At 32.3% G+C, this 27,093-nt stretch overlaps 2 protein-coding genes and 1 non-coding gene across 3 annotated transcripts in view; all 3 read right to left on the minus strand.

The window, feature by feature from the left end:
• LOC106707734 (chloride channel protein 2) overlaps nucleotides 1-3,665 on the minus strand; it is a 50,647-nt gene extending 46,982 nt beyond the window's left edge. The window contains exon 1 of the mRNA XM_045683816.1: nucleotides 3,200-3,665. Coding sequence (XP_045539772.1) covers nucleotides 3,200-3,268 — 69 coding nt within the window. The 5' untranslated portion in view covers nucleotides 3,269-3,665. The remainder of the gene's footprint in view (nucleotides 1-3,199) is intronic.
• A 5,851-nt stretch (nucleotides 3,666-9,516) lies between these two features.
• Nucleotides 9,517-24,694, minus strand: LOC106707733 (glycine receptor subunit alpha-2). Its single transcript, XM_045683836.1, has 9 exons — nucleotides 24,557-24,694; nucleotides 19,429-19,576; nucleotides 17,743-17,825; nucleotides 17,268-17,494; nucleotides 13,833-13,967; nucleotides 11,360-11,460; nucleotides 10,592-10,752; nucleotides 9,820-9,892; nucleotides 9,517-9,645 (listed from the first exon to the last, which is right to left on the minus strand). The coding sequence occupies exons 1-9, from the start codon at nucleotides 24,634-24,636 to the stop codon at nucleotides 9,517-9,519; spliced, it is 1,137 nt and encodes a 378-aa protein (XP_045539792.1). The 5' UTR covers nucleotides 24,637-24,694.
• Trnas-gcu lies at nucleotides 17,977-18,058 on the minus strand. The gene has a single exon. It is a non-coding gene; the product is annotated as a tRNA-Ser (tRNA).
• Nucleotides 24,695-27,093: the final 2,399 nt, after the last annotated feature.

Here is a 27,093-nt window from a genome sequence, read left to right on the forward strand (position 1 = left end):
ATTTTAATTTTGTTATTGTAAATATAAACATCATAAGACGAGGCTTCTATCATAAAATCATTAGCTAATTCTAGGATTAAAGTTTTAATGTTAGGTAAGTACACTAATACCAGTTTACAACATTTTCTTTGACTAGTTATCGTAATTACAGGTATAGCTGCAAATATTATGTTAAGGAAATTTGTCATACATTTCAATGGACAGACTGACCTACTCTCGTTAATCTTAACTCAAAGATAATATCATTTATCAGGTGTTTGTTAATTAATCTAAAGACCTAATTAACATAAAACTAGTTTTAGACGCAGATATTTTGAAATTTAAATCTGCATTCGCAAACTATCGTTAAAACTGTGCTTTTGAACTACTATATATATTAAGAAGTATATTTCTTCTGTGATGAGATAAATATGCAATATTGGCGGCAAATAAGGATTTTATTTATGAAGCAAATAAAAATAGTGACTTTCCTTTTTCGGCTAAAAAGGAAAGTCCCTATTTTTATTTCAAATTCAAAAAGAAGGAGGTTATCAATTCGACTGTTTTTTTTATGAGTGTTACCGCGAAACTCCGCCCCTGGTGGTCCGATCTTGATAAAAAATATTTTAATCGAAAGGAAGTGCTTGCAGATGGGTTTTTTTGTTTTTTTTTCTTTTCAAATCGTAATTTTATCTTTAACGTTACAAATAACGTTAACTAACACAAATGCTCATTTTAACTTCAAAGGTTTTAAAAATAAGACTGTAAAGATTTTTATTAATTTATCTTGACAGGCCATCAAGGTCGGCTGACTTAAGTCTTGTCCCCTCTTCCTTTTATATACATACGTCTTAGTTAACAGTGTGAAGGGAAATTCTAACTCGTATGGTTACATAAACTCTACAAGATAGTACAATGATATTCAAACTTTATGTCGTCTTGTAATTTCACACGAGAACAGAGAACGCAATTATGTATCGGCAGGATATATAGGGATGCGAAGGCGGGACACACCTGGCACTTACCAACCAAATTCTAGTCCTATTCCATTTTTCAGCCTTTAATAAAACGTAAAGGATGGAAACGTAAAAGTAGGTTTCAATCTTTTAACTTAATTTACACATCTATAGGCAACTGTCAATTTTAAATGGCCATTTGGTTTATGCGACGTCCCCTTGATGCTTACCATAAGCCATAAAGTTTGAATCTTTGAATACAAATATTGTTTAAAGTTTGAATCATGTTACAATGACTCAAACAATAATATCAGTTTTCCTGGTCTTATTTAAGAATTGATTTAAACCATTCAATACAATAAGAAGAAGCTGGGACATGTTCAAGACAATTAACACAATTGATGAAATCCGACAGTCATCAGTACAAAAATAACACAATGCCTTTCCACTTGGTACATTAACAGTGGGCTTCTGAGGCCAATATCTCCATTTAAAACATATTGTTATCTCTGTCTATCTCTTTTGTAAGACAGTGACAGGGATGACAATATGTTTAATACAGAGATTTAGGTCTCAGAAACCAACGGTATGACACACTTTTCAATCTTATTTATTACTAGACATCAGTCTTCTATCTCAATCAGTAGTCTATCTATTTAAATATTACTCAAACAATCCATTTGTAAATTAGAAGCTAAAATAGTGTGTTGGATTGTAATAAAAGATATTTAAGATTTTTCCTCATTCATAATTTAAATGAATATTTCTTGTTATCGTTTTGTTTTAAATATTTAGATAGAAACTAGCTGTCGCCCGCGACTCCGTTCGCGCGCAATTAAAAAAAACTTAATGGGGTATGAAAAATAGATAGTAGCTGATTCTCAGACCTACTGAAAATGCACATAAAATTTTATAGAAATCGGTAACTAATATTATGACTCAAGAATTTTATATATAAGATATATATAGGATCATTTTAAATATCCAATATGTTGTTTTCATAATATCAGTTAAATAACTATTCTGCCATCGCAGTTATTAATAATATAGTCCTAAAGTACTTAGACATTTTTCAATGGACTTTTTCTTAAAATATTTTTAACTTTGGAGATACAGAGCATTTCTAAAATTTGCAGATATTATTGTTACATTGAAATACTAATCAATTCAAAGACAAGAAGCCGTGCAGAAACTTAAAAAGGATCAGTATAACATTAAAGTTTGTAAAACCTGCACTAAATAATGCAATGTTTCTTTACTAATTTTATACATAAACCTTGACTTAATCATTAAAGACTTGTGGTTATTCATTTTAAATGTCTCTAATGAAAAAAATTAACTTGCAAATACAAATGTCAGTAATATTATGTGAAAATCAATCCTGGGTTACCATAATAAATATAAGATTATGTATAAAATTATGATATGTAATATAGTAATGTAATATAGTAAATGTAAAAGCTTGGATGGATGGATGTTTTTATTATGTATGTCTAAAACGGCTTTACGGATCTCAATAAAATTTGGTAATGATATAGAACATAGTCTGGAAGAACCCATAGACAAGAAGTAACTTTTTTTTAATTCCACAAGTACGAAATCGTGGGCAAAAGCTAGTGATATAATAATTATTACATTGTTAGATCATGTATAAAATTAAGTTTTTTTAAATCTATTTATCAGGTTTCATTCTGGCTGCGGAAGTTTTTTATCTATTTTTTTAATAAAGGTGTTATATAAAAATATGTAAATAAATGATTTTTATGATTATAGATTAAAAGTTATTCTTCACAAGTATAAGGCCATGGTCAGTTAATAAATGAGGTTTATATTTCTAATGAATGACATTGAATGGAAGATAGAGTTTAATTTTAAATTAATAAATGAATGATATTGTTTTAGAATTTAGTCAATTATTTTTATTATCTTTGTATACGCGACATATAACAATTCAATAAAATTGGTATTTTTTAAGTTGATATAATTTCTCGTGTTTGTAAAACACACTTCCTGCTATAAGTATTCTGTAAAAAATCACTTAATATTCAAAAATAGTAGAATAATATATTACGAGAATACATTTAGACATTAATAAGTTTCCAGAACTTATTACACGCGGTAATATATTTATGTAATAAATTGCAAAACATTTCTGCAATTCACAATCATACTTCCACGATTCATAACAAAGCGAAATAGAATTGCACGAACGCAAGCACTAACTTTTCTAGAAAATAGAAAGTACTGTTACTTAAATGGCTTACCAATGTATTCTGGTATCCAAGACCTGCTTCATCGTCAGATGTTTCTTCTTTATTCGGATGTTCCTTCATGTTAACGGGTTTTGCACCTCTAACACGAAAAAAAAAACAAAGTTCGTAACTCAAAACAATGTGAAAAAGGACGTCGACACTTTGATTTCTTAGTCAATAAGCGGTTAAAGGCACGATGTATATGTACGTGGACCCATCCCCCATTCACAGTCCAGTGCGTGTAACAAGATAATGTTTAATTGAATAAATGCGATTCCATGCAAATTGCTTGCGCGCCAGCAGGAAACACTAACACACGTTCAAATAAATTGCCAACCGGTGGCCAACTGACACTTGTGGCTTGTCTCGGTCGCGCCGATTGTGACAGTTCGTCGTGCATTCAAAGTTCACACCGCAATGTCAAATTTGGCCATGAACTAGAACTTATATCTATAAAAGTCTTGTAAATCGTTTGATTTTATACACCATTTTTTAATAAAACTATAGTGAGTCGAAGTCTTCAACTGCCATGAATGGTCATTAACACGTCGTCGCTAACACATTCTGAACGCGACTAAAACATATTCTGATTTACGTTTCGTTCCGCATTAGATTTGTTTTTGTGATTTGTCATGACACATGTTTGTTTTGATAAAGTTTTTTATCAGTATGTAATTGGGAAAAAAGATCATATGACTTGAATTTTTAACTTTTGATAGGTTTATTTTGTGTACGAATTTTTTTTTTGCAATAAATTATTTGTTTTATTAATTTAAATAACTGTGTTAATTCGTGGAGTGCGTAATGTCTTCGTTTCGTTGCGGATTTCCATTACTAGTCCGTCATGTAGTTTCAAAGTTTAGAAACAAAAGATATTGAATCCATTGTTAGTGAGATTAGTATGTAGTCATTCTGTTTACATTTGAATTTCGAACGCGTATTGTCAACCATGAACAAAAGTTAGATACAATTTTCCCGCTTATTTTTGTATTGTGAGCGTACAATACGAAATATAATTTATCAAAACGTGCATTGTTTTTTTTAAACTTATTACATAGTTCATCATTTTATTTAAAAGAAGTATCTAATACATGAAAACGTATAAATATCTTTTCTTATTTCTAATGATAAATTGGATTTAATAGTGTTAAATATTCTTACACGTAAAGTAAGTAAATTTTCTCGTAGTGTTTGGATTAATTTCCTAGTGACGAGCAAAAAATGATAAAATCTTGTATATATATAGAGATATGTATACTTGTACTTATATAGAGTATCTTGAGATGATATAGTTATAAATATAGCCAGACCTAATGCTTTCATATAAAATCATGCAAAGGTGTCTTGACTGTCCCTGTATTACTTGCCGAAGTTAATTAACATCGCGATGATGATTTCTATTCAATGATCATCATGATGTAGACATTTTTCGGGACTCGATTTTTGGACTGTATGTTCCTCTGGTTTTATTATCTGTTTGTTATTTGAGCCGCTTATTTTGAAAGTGGCCTAACTCCATTTATCTTCAAATCGAGATATTGAAAGTTTTGCGTTTCAATGAATTTAAAAATATACGTATAAGATACTAAGGAGTCATACTGCTTAAGCGTATCTAAGGATGTTAAATTTAAAGTTCCTGTTAAAATAGTGGCAATTATTAAGTAAATAACGTGCGTTTTCTTATCAAGAATGGAGTTGGGCCACTTTCAAAATTAACAGCCAGATTCATTATAAAATTTGAAGGTGCCCAAGTCCATTCAACATAATTTAATATACTAGACTACCCCGACGTGGTAATAAATTCTGAACTTTAAAATTTTCATTTTCATTCATGGATGTCTTATAAAAATATTATATGGTTCATTTCTGATAAAACGCATCCAACATATTTTTAACCAGTTTACTGATTTTCCATCAGAATTTTTTACTCTTTTAAAAATTGCGTCTTCTAATAATTTTGTCGATACAAAATCTTCCTGTCTCATTTCATTTAGAATAAAATTATTACCCTTCCGACAATTTTTAATAATCTCGTAATAATCTTGGGGAACGTACAGTAAATAATTTTTTTAATGCCATTTCTACCACGACAAAATCTCTATCAATTGGTAAAAACGAATGTCCTGATATTAAAAAATTATGATCTATAATTTCTACATTATTATCCAAAGCTTGGACAATTTTCAACCACATTAAAGCTACTTTAATGTTTCTATTTTGCCCGGTGCACATGTCACTGTAAGCTATGATGTGTTTCTCACTTCTTAATTTTTTTATATGTTTTAAGATGCATGAAACAATAACTTGATGTAACTATAAGTGGAGTTGGGCCACTTTCAAACTACACGGCTCAGTTATTCAATTAATTCGGAAAACTTATGTGTAAAAAATGTATCGTACTTTCTCTGAATATAAGCAATCTGAAGTGCTTCACTGATAAATAACATGAAGTTGTACATGTAACCATGGCAAGCGGCAAAAAATTGAAAAACGGAGTTAGGTCACTTTCAAAATAAACGGCTCATTTATTGATCTGATCGTGTTTGGCGAACATGCAATAGCCTTTTTAATAAATATATGAATAAAAAAGCCGGGATTCATCCTGGTATAGTATAGCTTCTCAACAGGGAAAGAATTTTTAAAAATGGTCTCTGAGCCTATTTAAAACAAATAATATCCTTCCTCTTTATAATATTAGTAGATTTAAAATATCTACATATGTATTCCAACACAACTTACGCCTGTAGACCCAAAGGGGTAGGCAGAGATCACGGACCTCCACAATCTACTTTTCACCATTTCGAGAGACGGGACGTGACGGGCGGAGAGCCGCTTCGCCGTCTTTTTCGCCAGGGAATTTACAAATATGTGTGGGTTGCATCATGATGTTTTCCTTCACCGTACGAACATCGGATAAATGTACATATGTATATGTAAATCGAAAAACATTGGTACATGGCGGGATTCGAACCCAAGATCTGCAGATTGCAAGTCAAGTGCTTAAGCCACGAGTCACCGATACTCATATGTATATACACTTTTTATCATTATCTCTGCTCTAAGACTTGTTACCTGCAGTAATATTAAGCTAGTTTAGAGCGAGCCATAGTATAACCGATTTTCATTTATTTGTCAGTACTCGAGGGACTGTCAAGTTCACGGTGTAAGGTTAAGGTCGCAGTTACGGTGTTGCCGCGTTTTATAATTCAAATTTATTTATTGCATTAGAAATACAATATACATATCTATGACTGCATCGTTTCTCTATTTACACTTGATACACATTGTAGATTGTCCACATTTAACAAATGTAGACACGAACACTGGCAGCAAAAAAAAAACGGTACTGGTTTTTCTTTTTTTTACAAAAAACTAAATCAGGTGACTTGTATCCGTTCATCTTTAGCGAATGACAAATAAATTAGAAGCTTATTTCACACTATAATTTGAAAACGTCAATGTCAAACTCAAAATTCCCACTAACCCAAAGTTATAGCGCAGATAAAATAAGTAAAAAAAAATTGTGACCTAAGTTTTATATCTAATTGCGTTGTAAAGTTATCGTGCCCTTGAATTTGTACGCAATTAACAATTGTAATAGAAAAGTCAAAAATAAACGCACTAGAAATAAAGTAAGTGAACGCGATTGATTCGTTTCAGTTTTTGTGAGATGTTCTCTATTACAAGGTTGCAAGATACAATAAAGACTTCTAGTCGAATACAGACAAAGGTTTAAATTTATTTGCCACTTATAAACGAATATCGAACACAAATTGGCTACTAAAAATTTAATGCAGCATTGAATCGTTTAAAAAACATGTCAAAGATCACTATCTGCAGCTCTAATTTGGCTATATATTGCTGAAATATTGTATTATTTTATTTTCTATTATTAATGTTTCTATTGTTTTTATTTTTATTTCTTATCATTGTTCGTGTGCACCCTACCGATTTGGTTTACTTAGCTTAATTTCTACCCAAAGGTTGTCTGGCAGAGATCGCTGCTTAGCGATAAGACCGCCTTTTGTGAAAATCCTGTTGTACTTTCTTTTTTGTAACTCCATGATAGTGCACAATAAAGTATATTTGTATTTGTATTTGTATTTGCAGCATGTATAGGTTGCCATTTTGTGCACAAATTTAAATCCAATGTCATACCAAATGAAAATCATCAATTTCATTTTCTTAGAAAAAACAAAGTTAAAAGTATCTTTTCATTCCTTTAATAATTAGCTTACATGTCACTTTCTACGCACAGATAAAGTAGAATAACAAACTTTCTGATACGACCAATGTTTTAATCCGTGTAAAACTTAATTATATTTATCTAATCACTTCCAATTTACGTATTGTTAGGTATTAAATGATATAGGTATGTACATTACTAACATTTTTAACATCAATTAAATATAACCTTGTCGGCCGTTCTCTAGTCTGAAAGTTTTTTTTTTATAAAAATGTGGCGCGATCAAAGTTTTTGTGTGTCAATTCTTTTTTTAGTATCATTCGTTGCTCGGTTTTTTTGTCAAAAAGTAATCGCTTTCTTTACCATTTTAAGGTTCCAGATATTAATTTTGTTATTTGAATGTTATGTTACTCACACTTTATAAATAAAGATGTAATATTCTATTATAAATTATTATTGTAATATTCTATTATATATTATTAATAATAATTTCTTATTGATTGATTTTTTTTTAATAATCGGAAAATACGCATGGGCAGTAACGGTTTTAACTCTACTGGTACCCCCTTTCTTTACTACGCCTTAAGAAGGAGGGATAAGAGGGTTATGTCAGATTACACAGTTTCACAGAGAAAGACTTTGCAGACCTGTGGCGCCTATTTCCAGCGTCCTGGGCTTTTATTCAACCGCGGCCTACTCTGACAGGTTGAAAATATTATGTCGACTTACCATAACAAATAACAAAGGCTGATGATGATGAACTGAACCCTAACTAAAGTTAATAAAATTTCTGAAAATATCTCGCAGTTTTATATCTACAGTTTTGACAACTCGTACTCGTTTACTCGTAGTTGTCGCTCGCGACTCCGTCCGCGTAGAATTAAAAAAAAATAAGTCTATGTGTTCTTCCAGACTATGTTCTACATCTCTGCGAAATTTCAGCGAGATTCATGCAGCCGTTTTTGAGATATAATTTTATACATTCAAACCAACATCCATCCATTCATTTAAACTTTCACATTTATAATATTAGTAAGATATATGGAAAAATAAGGATTTAGTAAATAAAACACGATTTCAAAAACAACTCAATATATATTTTAATCACAAAACAATAGTGACATTTTGTCATAACAACTTTACTAATATGTTTGTCATTGTTTTATAACTGCTTACCCTTCTTTCAGAAGTGAACGATAACTAACACTCGAGTTTCATTAAATTAAATTACAAATATCATTGTTTTTATTTACTACGATTTAACATTTCATTTAATTATTTAGAATCCTAATTTAGTTTTTTAAAAAAAATAGCATTAACGAAATTGTCATAGATTAATAATCTACATATACCTAATCCAGAGTATACAAGGACAATAAAAAAAGCGATGCGGAGACCATAGACCAGAAAATTTTAGGAATGTGAATTGTCAATTAAACGTCAAACTTTTATGAAATACACACCATCTAAAGGTTAATACATATCTATAGGTAAATGAGGTACCGTGTAATAATTAATTAAAAGACTAGTTAATGTAATTTAATTACTTTAAAATTTTCTGTTATAATTTGTTTCATTAAAAAATCTGTTTATTTTGCAAATGTCTATTAATTAGTGACGAAAATAATGACATTTTAGTTTCATTGTTGCAATGTTACAGATAAAAAAAAAATTGTACCAGTGTGGAAAAAAATGCGTGCTTTATAATTTAGAATTTCACTATTATAATTTTTTATTAGATGTTTTATATTTATTGGGATATCTACATCTACATTTTACTTATTTTTTACATCTTGCTATTTAGAACTAATGACTTTATATGAATAATAATATGAGTGATAAGAATCTTTATTGATCCCATAAACATCCTGTTATATTTTTTAGAAATTAAAATTTTTTACATGAGTTAAAGCAGAACAGAATAAGAAATAAATTGAAACTGTACCTACCAAAATTGAATACTTAAGTCCATAAAATAGTTTTTGAGTCTACTAACAAATTAAATGTCACATTCGAAGTCAATTAAAGTTTAATAAATCTTATAGTTGTGATTTTACTAACTCGAGACTGGAAGAGTTAAAATTTAAATATTGTTTCAGCCTGTTTTGTTAACAGGTTAATTTTATGAATAACTAGATGGCAGTTAGATGTACTGCGCGAATTGTATCCAATAGGTGGCGTTGAGAACAGAGAACAGAAGAGGAAAGAAGACTCTAGAAAAACGGTCAATGCTGATTGCTCGCAGCCTGGCTTTAGCGGCTTCAGCTGGCTCCTGGAAACAGAAGTAAAAAGTAGAAATATTATTTTAATTAATAACAATTTCAAATACAATTTTTTTAAACATATTTGATTTAAAAAGTTTCAAACATATCAAAGCTAACAGCGTCATTTTGTGTTGCTGTTTTATTTTGTAACTTATTGAACGTATGTTTTTAAAAAATAATACCTTGGGCTTCCGACCGCCGTCATCTAAGATTATATTGACAAGACAGTACTCCATAAGCGCCATGAACACGAATCTGTAACGCAGAACACCACTATGGTTAATCAAGGCTCCTGCAGTAGTAAAGCATGTACAACAATGAACTTATATAGGAGCTGGTATTAATATTAGTCCCACTCACCCTAATGAAGGGCTGCCGATGGGCTCGAAACTAGTCGGTGCCGACACCGGACATGTACGTGAGTGTTTTAGACGTTTTCTATATAAGTTAATGATAATGTCTCACCAAAGTTTGAATAATTTAATTGTACAACAATTATTTAAATTTACGTAAAACATTATTATGAACTAAGTAATTTACTAGTCGCGGCTATTACCGGAAAATCTGACGTGAGTGTTAACTGTTTATTAGTAATTATTGGGTTGTTCGGAAAGTCATTTCGTTTTTATTTCTATTTTTTACGTTTATTTCTATGTTAATTTCCATGTTTGTTTTTATTTTCTATATTTATTAATAATGCCTTTATCAGTTCCAACCGACCTTCCAGGACGTACGTAGTGCATCTTCGTCGAAAATACACGAATCCTAAGTCGAGAAAAACGAAATGACTTTCGGAACGACTTAATACTCGTAGTTTCTCAAATTCACTTTTTATTTGGTACCCGAACCATGTATGTGATATGTGACATCGCTCCCGGTGGGTTATTCTATAATTTTTTTTTCCAAAGCTAGTGCTTGTAGTTCGATCCTATTTATTTTTTTGTTTCTACTTACACGGTACAGACAGACATAAATGCATCGACAGCCTTGAGGTAGGAGACGGGCGGCAGCTGCGCCTGCGACTTGGCGTGCTGTGTGGATAGCGTCAGAAGTGAGGTCACGCCAAGTGTTACTCGCGCTGGCGCCGCGTCCGGTTTGATCCAGAACGACACCCACTGCCAACACAGAGACGAAGAACAAATGAAAAATACTGAAATTAATCAGTATTTTTCATTGAAGTACCTGAATTTGCCAAATAGCCAACTGATATCTGACCATAGACATTGCAGATGTGTTGTCTACCTTTAATCGACGGAGGAGGAAATCCACAGAAAGATAATATTTCCCCTTCTTTTACGCCCCTTCTTCTATCAAATCGACTTTCCCTTCACATCCTTTCTGATAAGGAAAGGGTGGGTAGATAAAGGGGACTAAAATTAAGGTCTCCGGAATGCACACTCATCAGACGAATGCAGAATTACTACCACTTCACGCCTGTCTTTTGTGTGGTCGTGGTATTGCAGCCGGCCCATTCGTGCAAAAGTACTTAACACGCACTATTTTATTTGGCACAAGACAAAAGTTCGTTGAATCTTCATTACTGGAGAGGCATCTTGAAAAAAGCGGGAAGAACATAATTCAATAATGAACCCTTTCTATCTGGTTTAGAATCTTCTTGAACCTTCAAATCCTACTTATGATAACTTACTTACAGATAGCGTGGATCTTATGAGCTTAGACTGTTTTTATTGTTGTTTTATGGAGAACATTTAGTTCACTCACGGACATGATGACAATGAGACAGGTGGGTATGTACGTGTTGAACAGATGGTAACCGAGGCGACGCTTCAGCTTGAAGATAACTTCCAGACACGTGAAGTTGCCTGTAAATAATAACAAAATACATAACGTACATATCCAGTAAAGAAAACTTGGACAAAACTGTCATTCTTTTAGAAAATACAGATTAAAAAGTTTTTTTTTTTTTGTAAAAGTGGTGTATGTACACTAAACTTCGACTGCCTGAAGACCTGATAGATAATAATCGCGCCATCTATTGTCACGTTCAAAAACTAAGAATTTAGTTAAGTTAACTATTTTAATTAATTTAAACTAAACAAACTGTAATCACACTTTCTTCATACAAAAACAAATACTGAAAAACATAAAAAAAAGATTTAGCAATGAAAAAAAAAAGCTATGGCGTTTGAATTTTGAAGTTGCCGTTTTATTTTTTTCTTCAATCCTTACTTAATATTATAAATGCGAAAGTAACTCTGTCTGTCTGTCTCGCTTTCACGGCAAAACTACTGAACCGATTTAAATGGTATTTGGTACACAGATAGTCAAGACCCTGAGAAAGGACATAGGCTACTTTTAACGCGAATAAATGCTACCCGAAGATAGTATTTCAGGCGGACGAAGTCGCGGGCACAGCTAGTAACATAATAAAAAACAATTAAAAGTTGTTATTGCTAATCGAATAATGACACCTTTTTACGAGTATACTGAATAAACTAGTCACTAGGATATGCAACCACGTTATAGGTGGATGGATACCATCATAAAAAACATTTCTGTTTGAATAAAAAAAGTTCGTGTTAAACATTTCCATGCGCGTCAAACGTGTTTTACAGTGTTGCCATCTAATTAAAAGCAATTGTATACACATAGCTTATCCTTTTATGAGTTTAAGCCGCGTATAACGGATTAAAGGTTTTTTTTAATGACAACATTGCAACGTTGTCCTCAATACCAGTTTCAACGAATTAAAAGCATTTCAAAAAGAAAAAGTTTCTAGATTCCGTTGATTTTTTTTTATCTTTTCATTTTGATGCAATGAGTAATTAGAAATTCACGGTTTATAGACGAATTTAGAACATTAATTTTTACTGAAAATCTGTTTTTTTTTCGATTGGATTGAATTTTAAAGTCACAATTTAATGGGAATTAGGCATATTTATGACACTTTATGAGCCAAAAAGCTTAACAGAACTTTTTACTACAAACAGTACGAAAATAGAAGTCACCGTTTAAGCAAGTCTGTGTACAACAAATCGTTTTTATAATATTTAGATGAAACGGTATATTTTTGGAAGCGTATTTTGCAAGTAGAAGCCCAAGGTGTAATTCAGATTCATAATCAATATACCTACTTGTTTCTAGGACATCTAAATTCATTCCTTGTGCCAAATAAAATGATTAACAGAATCGATAATGTTTTAATTATTCTTATTAAGATAACGTGTAATTAATTATTTTATTACTAATTAAAAATGAGTACAAGATAATCTATGTCAGATAATTAGTGTTTCTACGTCAATGAAATTTGCAATCTGTTGTTATTTTAACTTTATCAAGGTTTGTTTTGGATCTAATACAGTCTGTAACAGAAACTGTGTCATTCAAAACTGTTGTGATATTTTCCATGGGGACTTTCCAGTCTACATTACTGTCTTTGAGATTTTTTTTAGTTACCTTTCAAAATAGTAAAGTGTAAACCAATTTCTTAATAAGTATATTTAATACGCTATATTTATTAGCTAATATGTTTGTTGTATGGCATTCAATTTAATACCATTTGAGGTAAGAATTTGATTGATAATTTAACCGTATTCAAAACTATTTTTTTATATATTATAAGGTGTTAAACGAGCAAGAGGTCGCCTAAATAGCGAAGCGACCGCTGCTCATAGACATCCGCAATTGCAGATGCGTTACCTCCTCCGTCAAATCCACTTCCCCTTCCCATCCTTTCCTCTATAAGAAAAGATTGGGAAGGGAAGCAGTGTCTTAATCAGTATTCATGGTAAGAGAAACTGAATGAAACTCAGAAATTTTTATCAAAGTTTTTATACGTCATTCTAGCGGTTCAGAAAAATGTCTTCGTTTGCGACTATATAAGAATTTATAAAGTGCTTTGAATGTGAAGTGCGTTCGCAGCAGGAAAAAAACTTTTTTTTGTTATAAATAACTTATGAACTTTAAAAAATTACGTTTTTTTTATTTTCAGGGTGAAATTTGACAAAAGCCGTTGATATGACTGTTCCACAGTATATAAAATAAATTGTTTTTTATATATCTGTGGTATATTTAGTGACATAGTCACTCTTGATCATGCTGACATCTATAGTCAGCAAAAGGCATTTTTTCCCTCCCACTTTAATGTTTTACTTGTAGCACATTTCAGTAAAAATAAAAAAAATTCGTAACTTTATCTTTGTAGATATTATTTGTGAAGAACAACTACACTTACCAGTCGAGTAGACTTGCGTGCAATCGGCAGTCCTGTTCTGCACCAGCTCGAGTTGTGGCAGTTCTATGTTCTCATCCACAACCAGCGGCACGTCAGGATCCCACTGGAAGATCAGGTCGTCTGTCGTGTGCGATACTGTAATATTACAAGCAAGAGTTCACGCGTTAAGTTGCATCGATGTGATTCCGTAAATGAATTGAAGTCTGTTTCATTCTGACAGCGTGGAAGATGCTGTAGATCTGTATGAAGGAAGAAAAAGGGAAGGTTACACAACAACTAGTCGCAGGTGACAGCTAGTTGATAAATAAAGACTTGTAACTAGAAAAATTTCAAATCTTATTGATATTATAAATGCGAAAATTTAGATGGATGGATGGATGTTTGTTAGAAGGTAATCTCCATCATCTCATCAAGTATCTCATTGTTAGAAGGATCTTGATGAAATTTGGCACAGATGTAGAACATTGTTTGGAAGAACACATAGGCTACTTATTAAGTGTTTCGCGCGGGCGGAGTCACGGGCGACTGCTAGTAGTAATTATAAACGTCGAAAGGCGCAGTGCAATTAAAATTAAAAACCAAAGTCATAAAATAATAAGAAGTAATAATTCCAAGTGAACATGTTACATAATAAATTTAACTTATATACTAAAAATGTAAAATCCCTGGAGAGTTACGCGCTATGGATAGCTTATAACTTAGTCGTAACTTAATTGCAGTATAGCTCACTTAAATATCGTAACATATAGTTAATAAGTTAAATAAATTTTATTTAATATAGAAGTAAGCTGTGGAGTGTTGGCGGTGCGCTCAGTCGCACGGCCAACCTCTAATTAGGGCATGCTTAGCTCTCACTTAACGACTCAACTGCGCCCTGATTTCCTTTAAGCTTTTAACTTAATAATTATGCTTAGTTTCAGCTGCCATTTGACCTCAACGCGTTATACCTAAGCTTTATAACTTTGTTTTGATTTTTAAAATTAAAATATAATTCTAGGGTTTTTCTGAATGAAAATCTGAATCCTCCAAGTAGAGAAGAATATTGTAAAAAGAGGTAAACCTTCCTAGAATACTCTTCTTCTCCGCTTAAAAAAATAGAGAAGAGACTTACTCGTGTCTTAACATGTTTGTTAAACTAGTATAAAGCAAAAATCTTTTCTAACAATTTTTTTATCGTAAAGTCGAAGCAAGTTACTTTCTTTCAAATTTGTTTAATCTAAAAATAACATTTTTATCTTAACGATCTCCAAACAGCCAAACAAGCGGTCGTGAAGTGGTAAAGCATCGAAAGCCAACCCGACCCACTCGACTCTAACCTTATAGAATCTTATCCGAAATAAGACGTCAAGAGCCGCGGCAGCCTATTTATGGCTCCGTGCTTACATCTCTGTCGACACCGATCGCGCCCTCTCGTGACGTGATAGAATCGCGCTGACTCCAGGGGGCCCCGAGGGGCCGTGAGGGGCCATGAGGGGCCTGGAGGGCACTCGAATCGCTCGGCCCACTTTCTCTCCCCATCCGACAATTTTCTGTATCGCCGATAACTTTACCTACGTTTTCGAGTGCTCCCGCATTTGTTGATGGTCAGACCGATTACTTACTTGTTTATAAATAAACCTTTGATGGCATAAATATAGCTACAATTAAAGATTTTCTTTACCCAAAATTATTTATCAAATTTTAACATTATTACTATGCAAGATTTTGGAACGGCATTGGGAAATCGAAGAAATCGTAGTCAGACACCGATGAAATATGCGTAAGGTTTATTTTTTTTGCATAAATATGATTTAATAAGAAAAAAGTAATAACTAGTTAAGTTAGTCATGTAACTAAGTATTAGGTACCTATTGAAAAAAATCTGATTTCTTTTGGTAAATAAAAAATCACTATCTCTATGTGAAACTTTCTCATTAAAATGGTGTCACTTCCACCTTCACATCTACATCGGCATTGGACGAGACAGAATTAGGTCAAGCGTCGATAAGCAGGTTGTCCGATGATGCGGCCTCCTAACTTATATCATTACACTGTATTATAATTATTTAACAACAAATTAATAAGTAGTTTAAAAAAGTTTCCCATATAACATTCAGATATGGAAACGATCTTGTAATTACGTCTTAAAAACACAAGATTTACGTTTAATGCAAAAGCTGTTGACTTGCATAGAAGAGCCCGCAACAATACTTGTTGGTTGTACGAATGGAGCAGCTGGACTTGTAAAATACCACGAACGCACAGAAGACAGGCGTGAAGTGGAAGCATTTCCGCGTATCGTCTAATGAGTGTGCTCGCCGGAGACCTAATTTTAGAGTCTCTTCCCACCCTTTTCTTAAAAGGAAATGATGGAAAGAGGAAGTGTATTTAGCGCATAGACAAATATCCTCTTTCTGTGTGTCTCTTCCTCCGTCGATGAAAGATAGGCAACGCATTTGCATAAAAAACCACTGACGTCAATCACAGAAGTAGTAAGAATTTTACCCAGGATCCTTGCGTGTACTTAACTGTTATTGTTTGTATCTTGACATTTTCTATGCAAATATTCAAGTATTCTGTATTTTCTGAAGGTAGGCACACAGATATAAAAAAATTCAATTCCGTAAACTCACTTCAAAGTTCTAAAGGTAACAGGTATGTCTCTTAAGACATCAGAAGGAAGTCTCGTATTTTCGGTTGTCTAATTATAAACAAACAAAAGATCAAAGGGCGACAAATTGGGATCTTGTAAGCCCCAATTAGTTGGAGATCCTTTCCTTTTAGATTGATCATCACTTGTCTCAGTTCTAACAGTGTATTCGGCGATTATAATTAAATCCGCATCATGAAGTGGTTGCCGGCGCGTCTGAAGAGCGACCACTCGCCACTGAATGTATAACGAGGCTGTAGGGTGCTCCACCGGGACGCTTTTATCGTCAGCCGTGTAAAGTCGTACCAACACGTCAAGAGATCGAAACGTCTTGTTACGTGAAAACATAAGGTCGTTATGTAACTTCGAAATACATGTACTTATGCCTTCATAATATACTCATAATAATGAATTCTAGTAATACGTTACTATTTTATGGACGCAGAGCAGATCCGACTGCACCAATTTAACTTCTCAAAGTTACACTTTCGTGGCGGACTCCACAGATAGATCTTTATCCGTCAAAAACTGTTTTCACAATGTTAGGTGCATATTCAGAATCACGCGACTTGTAAACCCGACATAAAGCCCGCGAAAAACAATCGGTCCTAACTGACAATTTTAACTGAACAGACAAACAGAAAGAAGACGAGATTTCCAAGTTTGAATTTCGAACGTTTTATTTTAAATTTCGAATGCCAAAAAATAAACGATCAAATTTGATTTGTTCAAAATCCGACGTTTGTTTTGTGAATTTGTTGATGTTATTGAAGTTTTTTGAGGTATTATAATTCGAATGTACTCACAGCTCTCCATCTGCAGCTTGCACTCCTGAGTGTCGTGAGGGTAGATGAGGAAGTTCATGGCACAGGAGAGTTTCAATGTCAACTTCACCATGTATAATATAGTCTTATCCTTGTACAGCCATACGTAGTGGTTGGGGATCGTCATCGTCTGAAAGGTCACAGACTTTGCGTTCTTGAAGAAGGAATCTGGACGCCACATGTGCTTTAGCCAATCGAGATCTAGGAGCCTGAAGAAAAATTAGGTGATTTTTATACCATTTTAAAGTTAAACATCACCTGTATTTATTCCACTCAATTTAGATTTTATATAATTTCTTAACTACTCTAATATAAGTTGATACAAGTTATTACTTTCTCATTAGTGTTGTCTATGACCTAAGAAACTATCTTCTACTAAAATCAAACATTACCATTTTTTCCAATATGTATTACCCAATGTTACACGAAATAAATAAATAAAATTAAAAATAATCACCTATATTCCGAAGTCATGTTTTCTGGTAGTCTTAGTCTGAAGTCCTTCCATGTTTGGGCGAAGAAAATGTCAGCCGCATATGTCTGTACAAAAAAAAGAATCTTACCTAAAATATTCACAGATTTATTTAACAAGACTACATAGTTAGACATTAGTAGTTTTGTTTTTTTATTGTCAATTTTTTATTAAAAATCTTTCTTAAAAAATTGGAAATAACAGGACAACAAAAAGTAACGACGAGGATGGGATTCGAACCCACGCGTGCAGAGCACATTGGATTAGCAGTCCAACGCCTTAACCACTCGGCCACCTCGTCCAGTGAGGAATTTTTTTAATTAAGTAATCTGATTACATAATTTTATACTTACGACGAATTGAAAACATATTTATTTAAATTAAAGTAAATATAAAGTATTGTAAATAGCGTGGCTTATATTCGAAATTTAGAATCCCTTTTATGTCACTTAATTAATGACAATTAAAAAAAAAGAATAGTTTAAATTAAAATCAAATATTATTTCAAGATTAGATTGTATATTTCGAGTCAATAATATAGTGCGGCCAACATCGAACATTCTCGAAAATACTAGTCTAATTAAAAACGAAATTTTTAACACTCACTGAATACACGAAAGGCTTACCAAACGGTGCCCATGTACCGTGTTTCTAAACTCAAAAAAAAAAAGTATTTTAACGAATTTCATTTTTAATAGAAGTAGCCTCCGAACTGAATTTTAATACTGATATAAAATGATAGAAAAAAAACTTGAGAGGTGTCAAGGGACACCCGGATGGAGCGAAGTTCCTTTCGATTAGTGAAGGAACCAATGTTTATTCTATGAATAAAAAACTTAAGTCTTCACAAGAAGTACATTTTATTTCTATGAATTTTCGTTATATATTGTCACGTCGTTGCCATGGTGAAGTAGCGCTCATTCGTCGTTAACATACTTACTATAGCAAAAAGTGTCGTGACAACTTTTCGTAAGAATTTTTTCCGTCTAGCCCCCTTTCACAACGCGCGATAAGGAACTTCGTTCCAAATGTAACTAATTAAACGACAGAAAAGAAGAATTTACATCCATTGTACCCAACTCGTACTCTTGTATTCGAAACTTTCCAAAGCCGAAAAATTTCAACTAAAACATATTGTTTCTCTTTCTTCCTCTTTGAAAATAACAAAGACTACAATATGTTTTTATACGTGCGTTTCGTGAGTGAAAACATCGTAAAACAGTATGTATAACGATTGACAAAACTATAACTGTTTTCAGATATCTTACAGGCTCTTAACTTCGCGCGAGTCACTGCGCAGAAAACAATTTTTGTTGTAGCGGTGCATAGCGGGATGCAGGGGGAAGGTACTGTACAACGCGCCGTTGACCTTGAGCCGCCAAGATATTTGAAAAAACTGATACCTCTTTTCTAGTTACTTATGTGTTTTTCAATAACTGTGTATGTAATGTGTATTTCTATGTCTTGCGTGTGTGACAGTTTCATTCTGGTTGTCACTCGCCCTGTCACTCGGGTTGACAAAATAAACTTAGTAATACGATTAATAAGTACATTTATTTAATTTTGTAAGTTACATCAACTTTTATTATTTAAAAACATTCTTAGACCTTCAATACTATTACGACCTACTTATATAATTGATGTAAATTATAAAAAAAACAATATACATACCATTGAATTCTCATCGATGGAATCCAAGCCCATAACAGTGACATGAAAATTAACAATCGTCGGTTGATCATTTTTCTTTGGTGGTCGCATTTTGTCATATAACTTGGGGTCTTCAGGCAGGAGGTCTTGGAATGTCAATAGTGTAGCCCTGAAAGAAAGATTTTATTTTAATTCTGACGTCTTTTTTGTCCTTAATAGCAGTAACTATTGTTACCTATCTTAGAAATATGTCGAGAGACGTTTTATGGGGTTAAGCATTATTCATCAGTTTGTTCGTCTGCCATGCTGCAGGTAGATGGCCAGTTTGCGAATAGACGTCTTGACATGTTTTCATATTTTTTTGTTTTTATGCTTCACGTTATCTTTTCATTAAATATAAAATGGACATCCTTTCACGAATAAAGTTTAAAAATAACCCAGATATCGTTTTTAAATTTTCTTTTACTAATCTTTCTTGAATATTGTCAGTATTTAAGTCAAAACTATTTACAGTATACTTTTTATTTTTTCTTGGATAATACAAAGATTTCTATTTTACAGGAACACATTTTTTATAAAACCAAGATATTCTGTTTAATTGATGAACGTCGAGATAAATAGAAGCGGCATCATTAAAATCTTTGGGAATTAATTCTCCGGCGCACGAAAACAAAACCGGAATCCGGAATCTACGGAAGATCCGTATAATTGAAGTGTATACATGTCGATTTTAGATTAAAGATTTTTTTTGTATATTACGTTGACATTTGAATTTTATTGATTTGCTTCAGTATGTGGTAAAATTACAATCTATTTTTTAGACTTTTATCTTTAAATTTAGCTTTTTTCGTATTGTTTTAATGTTAATTTACATAGGAACCTTTCCACAGAACATTTTACAAGGCTGTTAGAACTGAAAATATATATAAACTCTTAAAAATTTATCCATTAAACTTCTAAAATAGGAATTTTAAAGATCATGTTAACAAAACGTTCAGCAAAATTAACTACTGGATTTTTATTTTTAGATTTAGATTAGATGTCGACTGAATTAAAAAAAAAGACTTAAATATTAGCCTATGAGCTATGTGTTCTGCCAGACTATGTTCTACATCTGTGCCAAATTTCATCAAGATCCGTTCAGCCGTTGTGGAGATTCCTTCTAACAAACATACATGCATCCATCAAAACTTTCACATTTATAATTAATCCTTTACGTAGACGAAGTCGCGGTTGTCAGTTAACTATATAAATGTAGGTCGTGTCAGGTATTTAAATGTATGAACAGATAAATATTTTTATTGTTAAACATACAAAAGAAATTGTACAAAGGGAGATGCAATTTTTTAAATTATTGGCACAGACCACTGAATGCAACCTCTCTCAGACAAACTGCGGACGGAAATTTTAACGTAAATGGGAAAGATTGTATTCATAGTGTATTAAAAACAAAAATGTACGTTTAATAGCAAGAAAAATTCGATTGACGACTATCTGATCAAGAACATTATGGAGAACTGATTTTGTAGTTTGTAACGCTTACCTACTTAGAATTGTATAACAAAGTTATAATTAAATTTAAAACGTTAAAATAAAACGTTTGTCTTATTCAATAAAAACGTAAAATATTCTCAAAGTGTGGTAAAAAATGAGCTATGTTTAGAACGATTAATATCTAAATATAGTTGATTTATAGATCAAAACTGTTTTTTAGTAAAAACCAGGTCGCGTGCGCCTGCGAGTTTGCAACAAGCAATAAAACTGCCGAGCGCTTTGAGGTATTACAATTTTAAAATGTCAACAGATTTTTTTAATTAAATAGGTCGCAGAGAAACGACAACATTATCAAATACAAGTTTTTAAAATAACGAAATATAGTATATAGAATAAAGTGAAGTCCAAAAATATACAACCTGCTTTAAAGAATTTAAAATGAATATCGTTTTGCAATCACACTTTTAATTAAAAAATATGAATTAAAAATTAAGCTACCCGACTTTCCTAATTATAAGAATAGTGAAAACACAATAACGATTTAACTTCATAAAGTTTAAACTTTTCAAACCACGAAGATTATTAATTTCCGTTGGTAAAAACTAACAATGAATTTTTTAAATCCGTCTTTATGTAACGCAGCATTTTTATCTAGTTCACAAAGTTTGAGCGTAAGCCGCTCAAAATATTCAATCAATAAAATTGATATTTAACAGATTATCTGCTTCAATGAGGTTGCCCTAAATCTCAGTTTCAATTGACATTTCGACATATTAAATGTAGAAATTTGCAAACAGTGCCTCATTTGAGATCATCATTAAGTGATAAAATTTCAGTTTTCATAAAATTAGTTACCTTTACATAACAAAAAAACTTTGCATTTGTTTCGAACAAGTGTTTTGTTTTATTGTATCAGGTGACAAACGAACGAGCGGCCATCTTAATTCGCCAAAATATAAAAATGGCCGCTGTCCATAGACATTCGCATGTGCAGATGTGTTGCCTATCTATCTATATATATAAAAGAAAGTCGTGTTAGTTACACCATTTATAACTCAAGAACGGCTGAATCGATTTGACTGAAAATTGGTGGGCAGGTAGCTTAGAACCAGGAAAAGGACATAGGATAATTTTTACCCCGTTTTCTATTTTTTATTCCGCGCGGACGGAGTCGCGGATAAAAGCTAGTTTTTAATAAACAGAAATAGGATATTTCCTGTTCCTATTTGTCTTTCCTTCGCCAAATCAACTTCCCCTTCCAATCCTTTCCTTATAAGGGTGAAAAGGGGACGAGGACTAAAATTTGTCCTCCAGCACGCTCACTCATCAGACACAATATGCATTGACTTCCACATGACGCTTGTCTTTGTGGGGTCTTGGAATTTCACTGGTGAAGCCGGTCCATTCTTACAATAGATATTGTTGTTGCAGACTCTACCATTGGTAGAAAAATTTCGCTAAAATAGCGAAGTCATCCCTAATAACTGCAGTTACGTTGTCTACCTTTAATTGATAGAGAAGATGATTATTGTAAAATTTACTAGTCTTCTAGTTATTTAAAAAAAAAATGGGACCCATCTGCAAGCACTTCCTTTCGATTAAAATAATTTTTATCAAAATCGGTCCACCAGGAGCGGAGTTTCGCGGTAACACACATAGAAAAAAAATACAGTCGAATTGATAACCTCCTTCTTTTTGAAGTCGGCTAAAAATAGTGTTCGTTTTAAACGTTCAGGTTTAATTTTATTTCCATTACTAATTATTTAATTCCTATTGAGAACTTAAGTTATATTAAAAATTAATCTTTCTTTATGACCAAGAAGAAGAGTCGTATCTTCAGTATCTATGACTTAATTTATTCAATCTTGACCGCAAGCGTAAAGTGGACGTTTTCACGAAGTTTAATGATTTGCATTTAGCGAAGTATCAGCTAGAAATGCTTATATAAAAATTATACATAGCTATGCATAGCTTATATATAAATATTTTATTTTCCTAAGCATCTTCCATTATTATATAAAGTGAACTGAATCAGAATTTCATAAAACTAATTTAAAACAGAAATTAAAGAAATCTTTGATTATGAATGAAGGTCGGTTTCGACAAATGGATTACTATAGATAGTCGTAAAAAATCTTGTCGTTTATACGAAACTGTTTACACATAGTAATCTATTTGACAATCAAACGGTAATGTCTTAAAATAAACTTTTAACATTCAACAAATTACAACTCAGTAGTTATATAACATCACATGTTATTTGAGCTATAAAGTAGTCTGTCCGCTTGATAGCTTCTACGCAAGTTCCAAGCGACTAAGTCATAATACCAACAAACTATGATATAAATCGAGAACACGGACTAAAACAGATTTAAAGTTAGAATAGTTTGTCACTTTGATAGTAATAAAAAAAAGCATATATAAAAAAGAGTGTTTGGTAGATATTACAATATAGAACTCAACCCCTTAACTCATAATGGTAGGCAGAAATCACAGATTTACTTTTTGAGCTGTCGTCGCTCAACTCTCTCGCTTCTTACATAACTGTTCTTACAAATATAATTACCAATACCTAGTATATATCCTAAATATTACCTAACATGAATAGTTAGATCGATAAAATAGCAATTTATTTAATTAAAGCTTAATTAATTAACCTCTTTTTAATTATTAAACTTAATTACACTTCTGAGACTCAACGTCCTTACATATTGAATAGTTCATTAATTCAAACTGTACGATGTCTGTTACATGCAATAATTTAATGCAATGCAATTATTTTCCGGTGACGGCACCGACTAGTTTCGGACCAATAGGGGTCCATATTCACGGCGAGTGTTTTTAGTCTTCGCGGGTGCGTTGCGTCTCGCACTGTCGAAGACGGACACCCGACGGTACCGAAACTAGTCGGTGCCGTCGTCGGAAGATCATACGTGAGTTTAGCCGCTCTTAATTAATTTATTATAATGTCTCAATAAAGTTTAAATAATTTAATTCTTTTTGCTAGTAAGGTATTTGAAACAAGTAGGAACAACGGCATTTAACACGTAACTAAGTATTTAAGGACTGTCTATTTTAGTTTAGTAGGTAAAAGCCGTAGCCTTGTAGATAGTATAAATAACGTAGACTTAATCTGCCATATGGATAAATGAATATAATGTACACATTTTTACAGATTTGCAACCAAATTACAATTTTAGTTATCTAGACTACTGTAAGATTTGAACGAAAATACTTCTACTCTCTTCTATCGCAAGTTCTAAAAATACTCTTTCGAATTTCCCTGCTATTTACTTTTAAAATATTAATTAGATAATGGAATGGAAGAGTTTAGGAAAATGTAGTTAGAACAATTACTTATCTAAGACTTTAGGCAATAGTACAAATAGATTCGAAACTACGACCTATGTTGCTAGAACGAAAATTTGCTATTAAAAATTTCAGTTCTGTATAACAGTTGTTTATTACTACGATGATAGACTGCGGTAAGTATTTAGCAATTTTAAATTTATTTTTATGATATCAAAGTAATTAAATAGAGATATCTAAAATACGGCTGTTTGATAAGTTTCATTTTTATTTTGTTTTTATCTTAATATTCTAGGAACTCTTCTTTTAATAATAAGTTATTTTATTTCAATATTGTAACACTCACTGGGTATAACAGAGGTCTGTAGCAACTAGCATAAGTCGTAGGAGGACGGTGGATGCCCACAGAAACTTCTCGACGGCCATCTTGTATTTATTTTTCGGTCAGTAAAACAAAAACTAATTCACATTTTAACTAAAGCAATTTTATTGCATGTTTTATATTTTAAAATTTACAATATAATTTAACAGATTAATTTCAAAACTTATATTTAATTTGCTTCACACATTGCTTTTTTAATATTTCATCATAGTTCGCGGGAAGTTTTTGCATTAAAGCGCGCGCTTTTTGACAGCGCGGTACGAATGCGCGGGAAACAATGATAACGCCGCTAAAAAATTTACAGTTAAAAAGTTTGACGCATGCGTGAAATTGTAGACTAGGTATATAAGCATTAAAATAAAATGTGGCGGATCAATTGCGATATACGTATTATGATGTTGAGTCCTCGATTGAAATCTATAACCTACATATATTTGACCTGTTTTTCAAGACTGGAGTATTAGGAATTTTTCACCTGACCAATATAAGTTTAGAATTTAATGATTACCTCATATATTAAATCTGTGTCATTTTTACTTTGTGACTATTTTTACTTAAAGTTTAACAATAACAAAACTAAACTAGTTGTTTTCCAGTATATTATTTTTTGCTGTTTCCTAGTTTTAAAGAATGAAAATAAATTATAAAATTCTTACTATTATTGAAACCTGTTTCGGGAGTCTACTGAGACTGGTATACTTCGCGTAGTATAAAGGTGTAACAATGCGAACGTCTTACGACGTAAAGTATATTTGTAGTCATAATCGTATAAATGTCTTTGAAAGAATAACTTATTTTAACACACCCAACTCACGCCTGTAACACAGAGGGGTAGGCAGATATCACGGACCTTCATTTGGTGTGGCCAAACGAACCTCCGCAATCCACTTTTCGCCATTTCAGGAGACGGAACGTAATGGGTGGCGGTATTTTTCTCCCTGGTATTCAAACATATGTGCAGGTTGTATCACGATGTTTTCCTTCACCGTACAAACATCAGATAAATGTACATATGTAAATCGAAAAACACATTGGTACATGACGGGATTCGAACCTAGGACCTGCAGATTGCAAGTCAAGTGCTCAACACCTGAGCCACTGACGCTCTTATTTAAACATTGTTAAAATAATTAAAAGTAAGGTTTCTCTGTCTTCCTCATTTATATTAAAGTCGTGTTATATTTTCTATTGATTGGTCCACACTAATCCGCAGCATATCGAACTGAACGATCTATCAACATTATAAGTAGTTCTCGAGAGCTGCGGTATGCGCTTTGAGGTTGAAACACTTTCCTTTCTGCATTGCTGATTTTTCTACACAACACAATTTTTAAATAATGTTAATACTTGTGTAGACCCTATGTATAATGTAGTAACTCGTTTTTTTTAGTAAAATTATTACTTGTGCTTTTTTAACTTCGGGTGAAACAGCACCTTTAGTCCTGAAATTAACTTTTTTGTGCTTTGTGACTTTGGGAACAATTTTTCGTTATTAACGTTCTTAAAATGGCAACTAAGATAAGTACAAATCTAAGTAAACAAATTTAATATGTTTTATTAATTTTTTTGTAAACTTAAAAACTAATAGTGATTACTGTTACTTAACTGATTGTAAAAATTCTTTCAGTTACAAAAAGCTCTAATATGAAAGAGTAACTTAGGCTATATATCGTGTTATGTTTAACAGTAAAAATGAAAAGAGCCGAATTTAAAATTGAACTGGAAGCTAAGTTACGATGAAGTTATTCTTGTCGTGAGTATTTTAGTAGGTATTATTGTATTCTTACAACAGCCGTAGTATTTGAAGGAAGGCTACGGTCGACGGCCGCCACTTGGGCACGTACAGCTTTGACTTAGCGGACATGTAACTTGAAATACCGAACTCAAAATACAAATAACATTTTATAATTTTAAAAAGACTGCTTCAATTAATAACTTAAACAATTCCTTGGTGCTGGATACTCTCACTAAAGTAGTGGGGGATTTCCTTGGTAGACCAATTGAAGAGCGTCGGAACAAAAAGCCGATAACCACATTTTTAATTTTTTTCTATGATGTCAATTGGTTGTGTAACATGAACTTGGCCATATTTTTACACTTAAAAAAAAAGACTACAATGTCATTTATAGGTTCTTCTTGTTCCTGCGCTCCTTAATTATACTTTGAGTGTTGCGGTTATATATTTTATAAATTTTGAAATAAAATTTAAAAATTTATAATTCTATAAAACAATGTATGATTTTTTTAAAACATGATATTTAAAAAAAATAATTTAATTGTATTTTATGGGTTTTCAAAAATTTATTTCAAGGTTACGCGAAAATACAATACCTAGCATGGCATCTTCACGTGGAGTTGTAGAGTAGAATTGTATCTCTGTATGTATAGGTGGGCCAATTTATAAAATTGTGGTACAGAAAGAAGTTTGAACTATGAAAATACCAAGAATGACAATGGCGCCATCTATAGCGTGACGTCACTGAACGCTCTAGATTAGTGTG

This window comes from Papilio machaon, chromosome 23 (assembly GCF_912999745.1).
Source record: "Papilio machaon chromosome 23, ilPapMach1.1, whole genome shotgun sequence".
In the NCBI taxonomy this organism is placed as follows: domain Eukaryota; kingdom Metazoa; phylum Arthropoda; class Insecta; order Lepidoptera; family Papilionidae; genus Papilio; species Papilio machaon.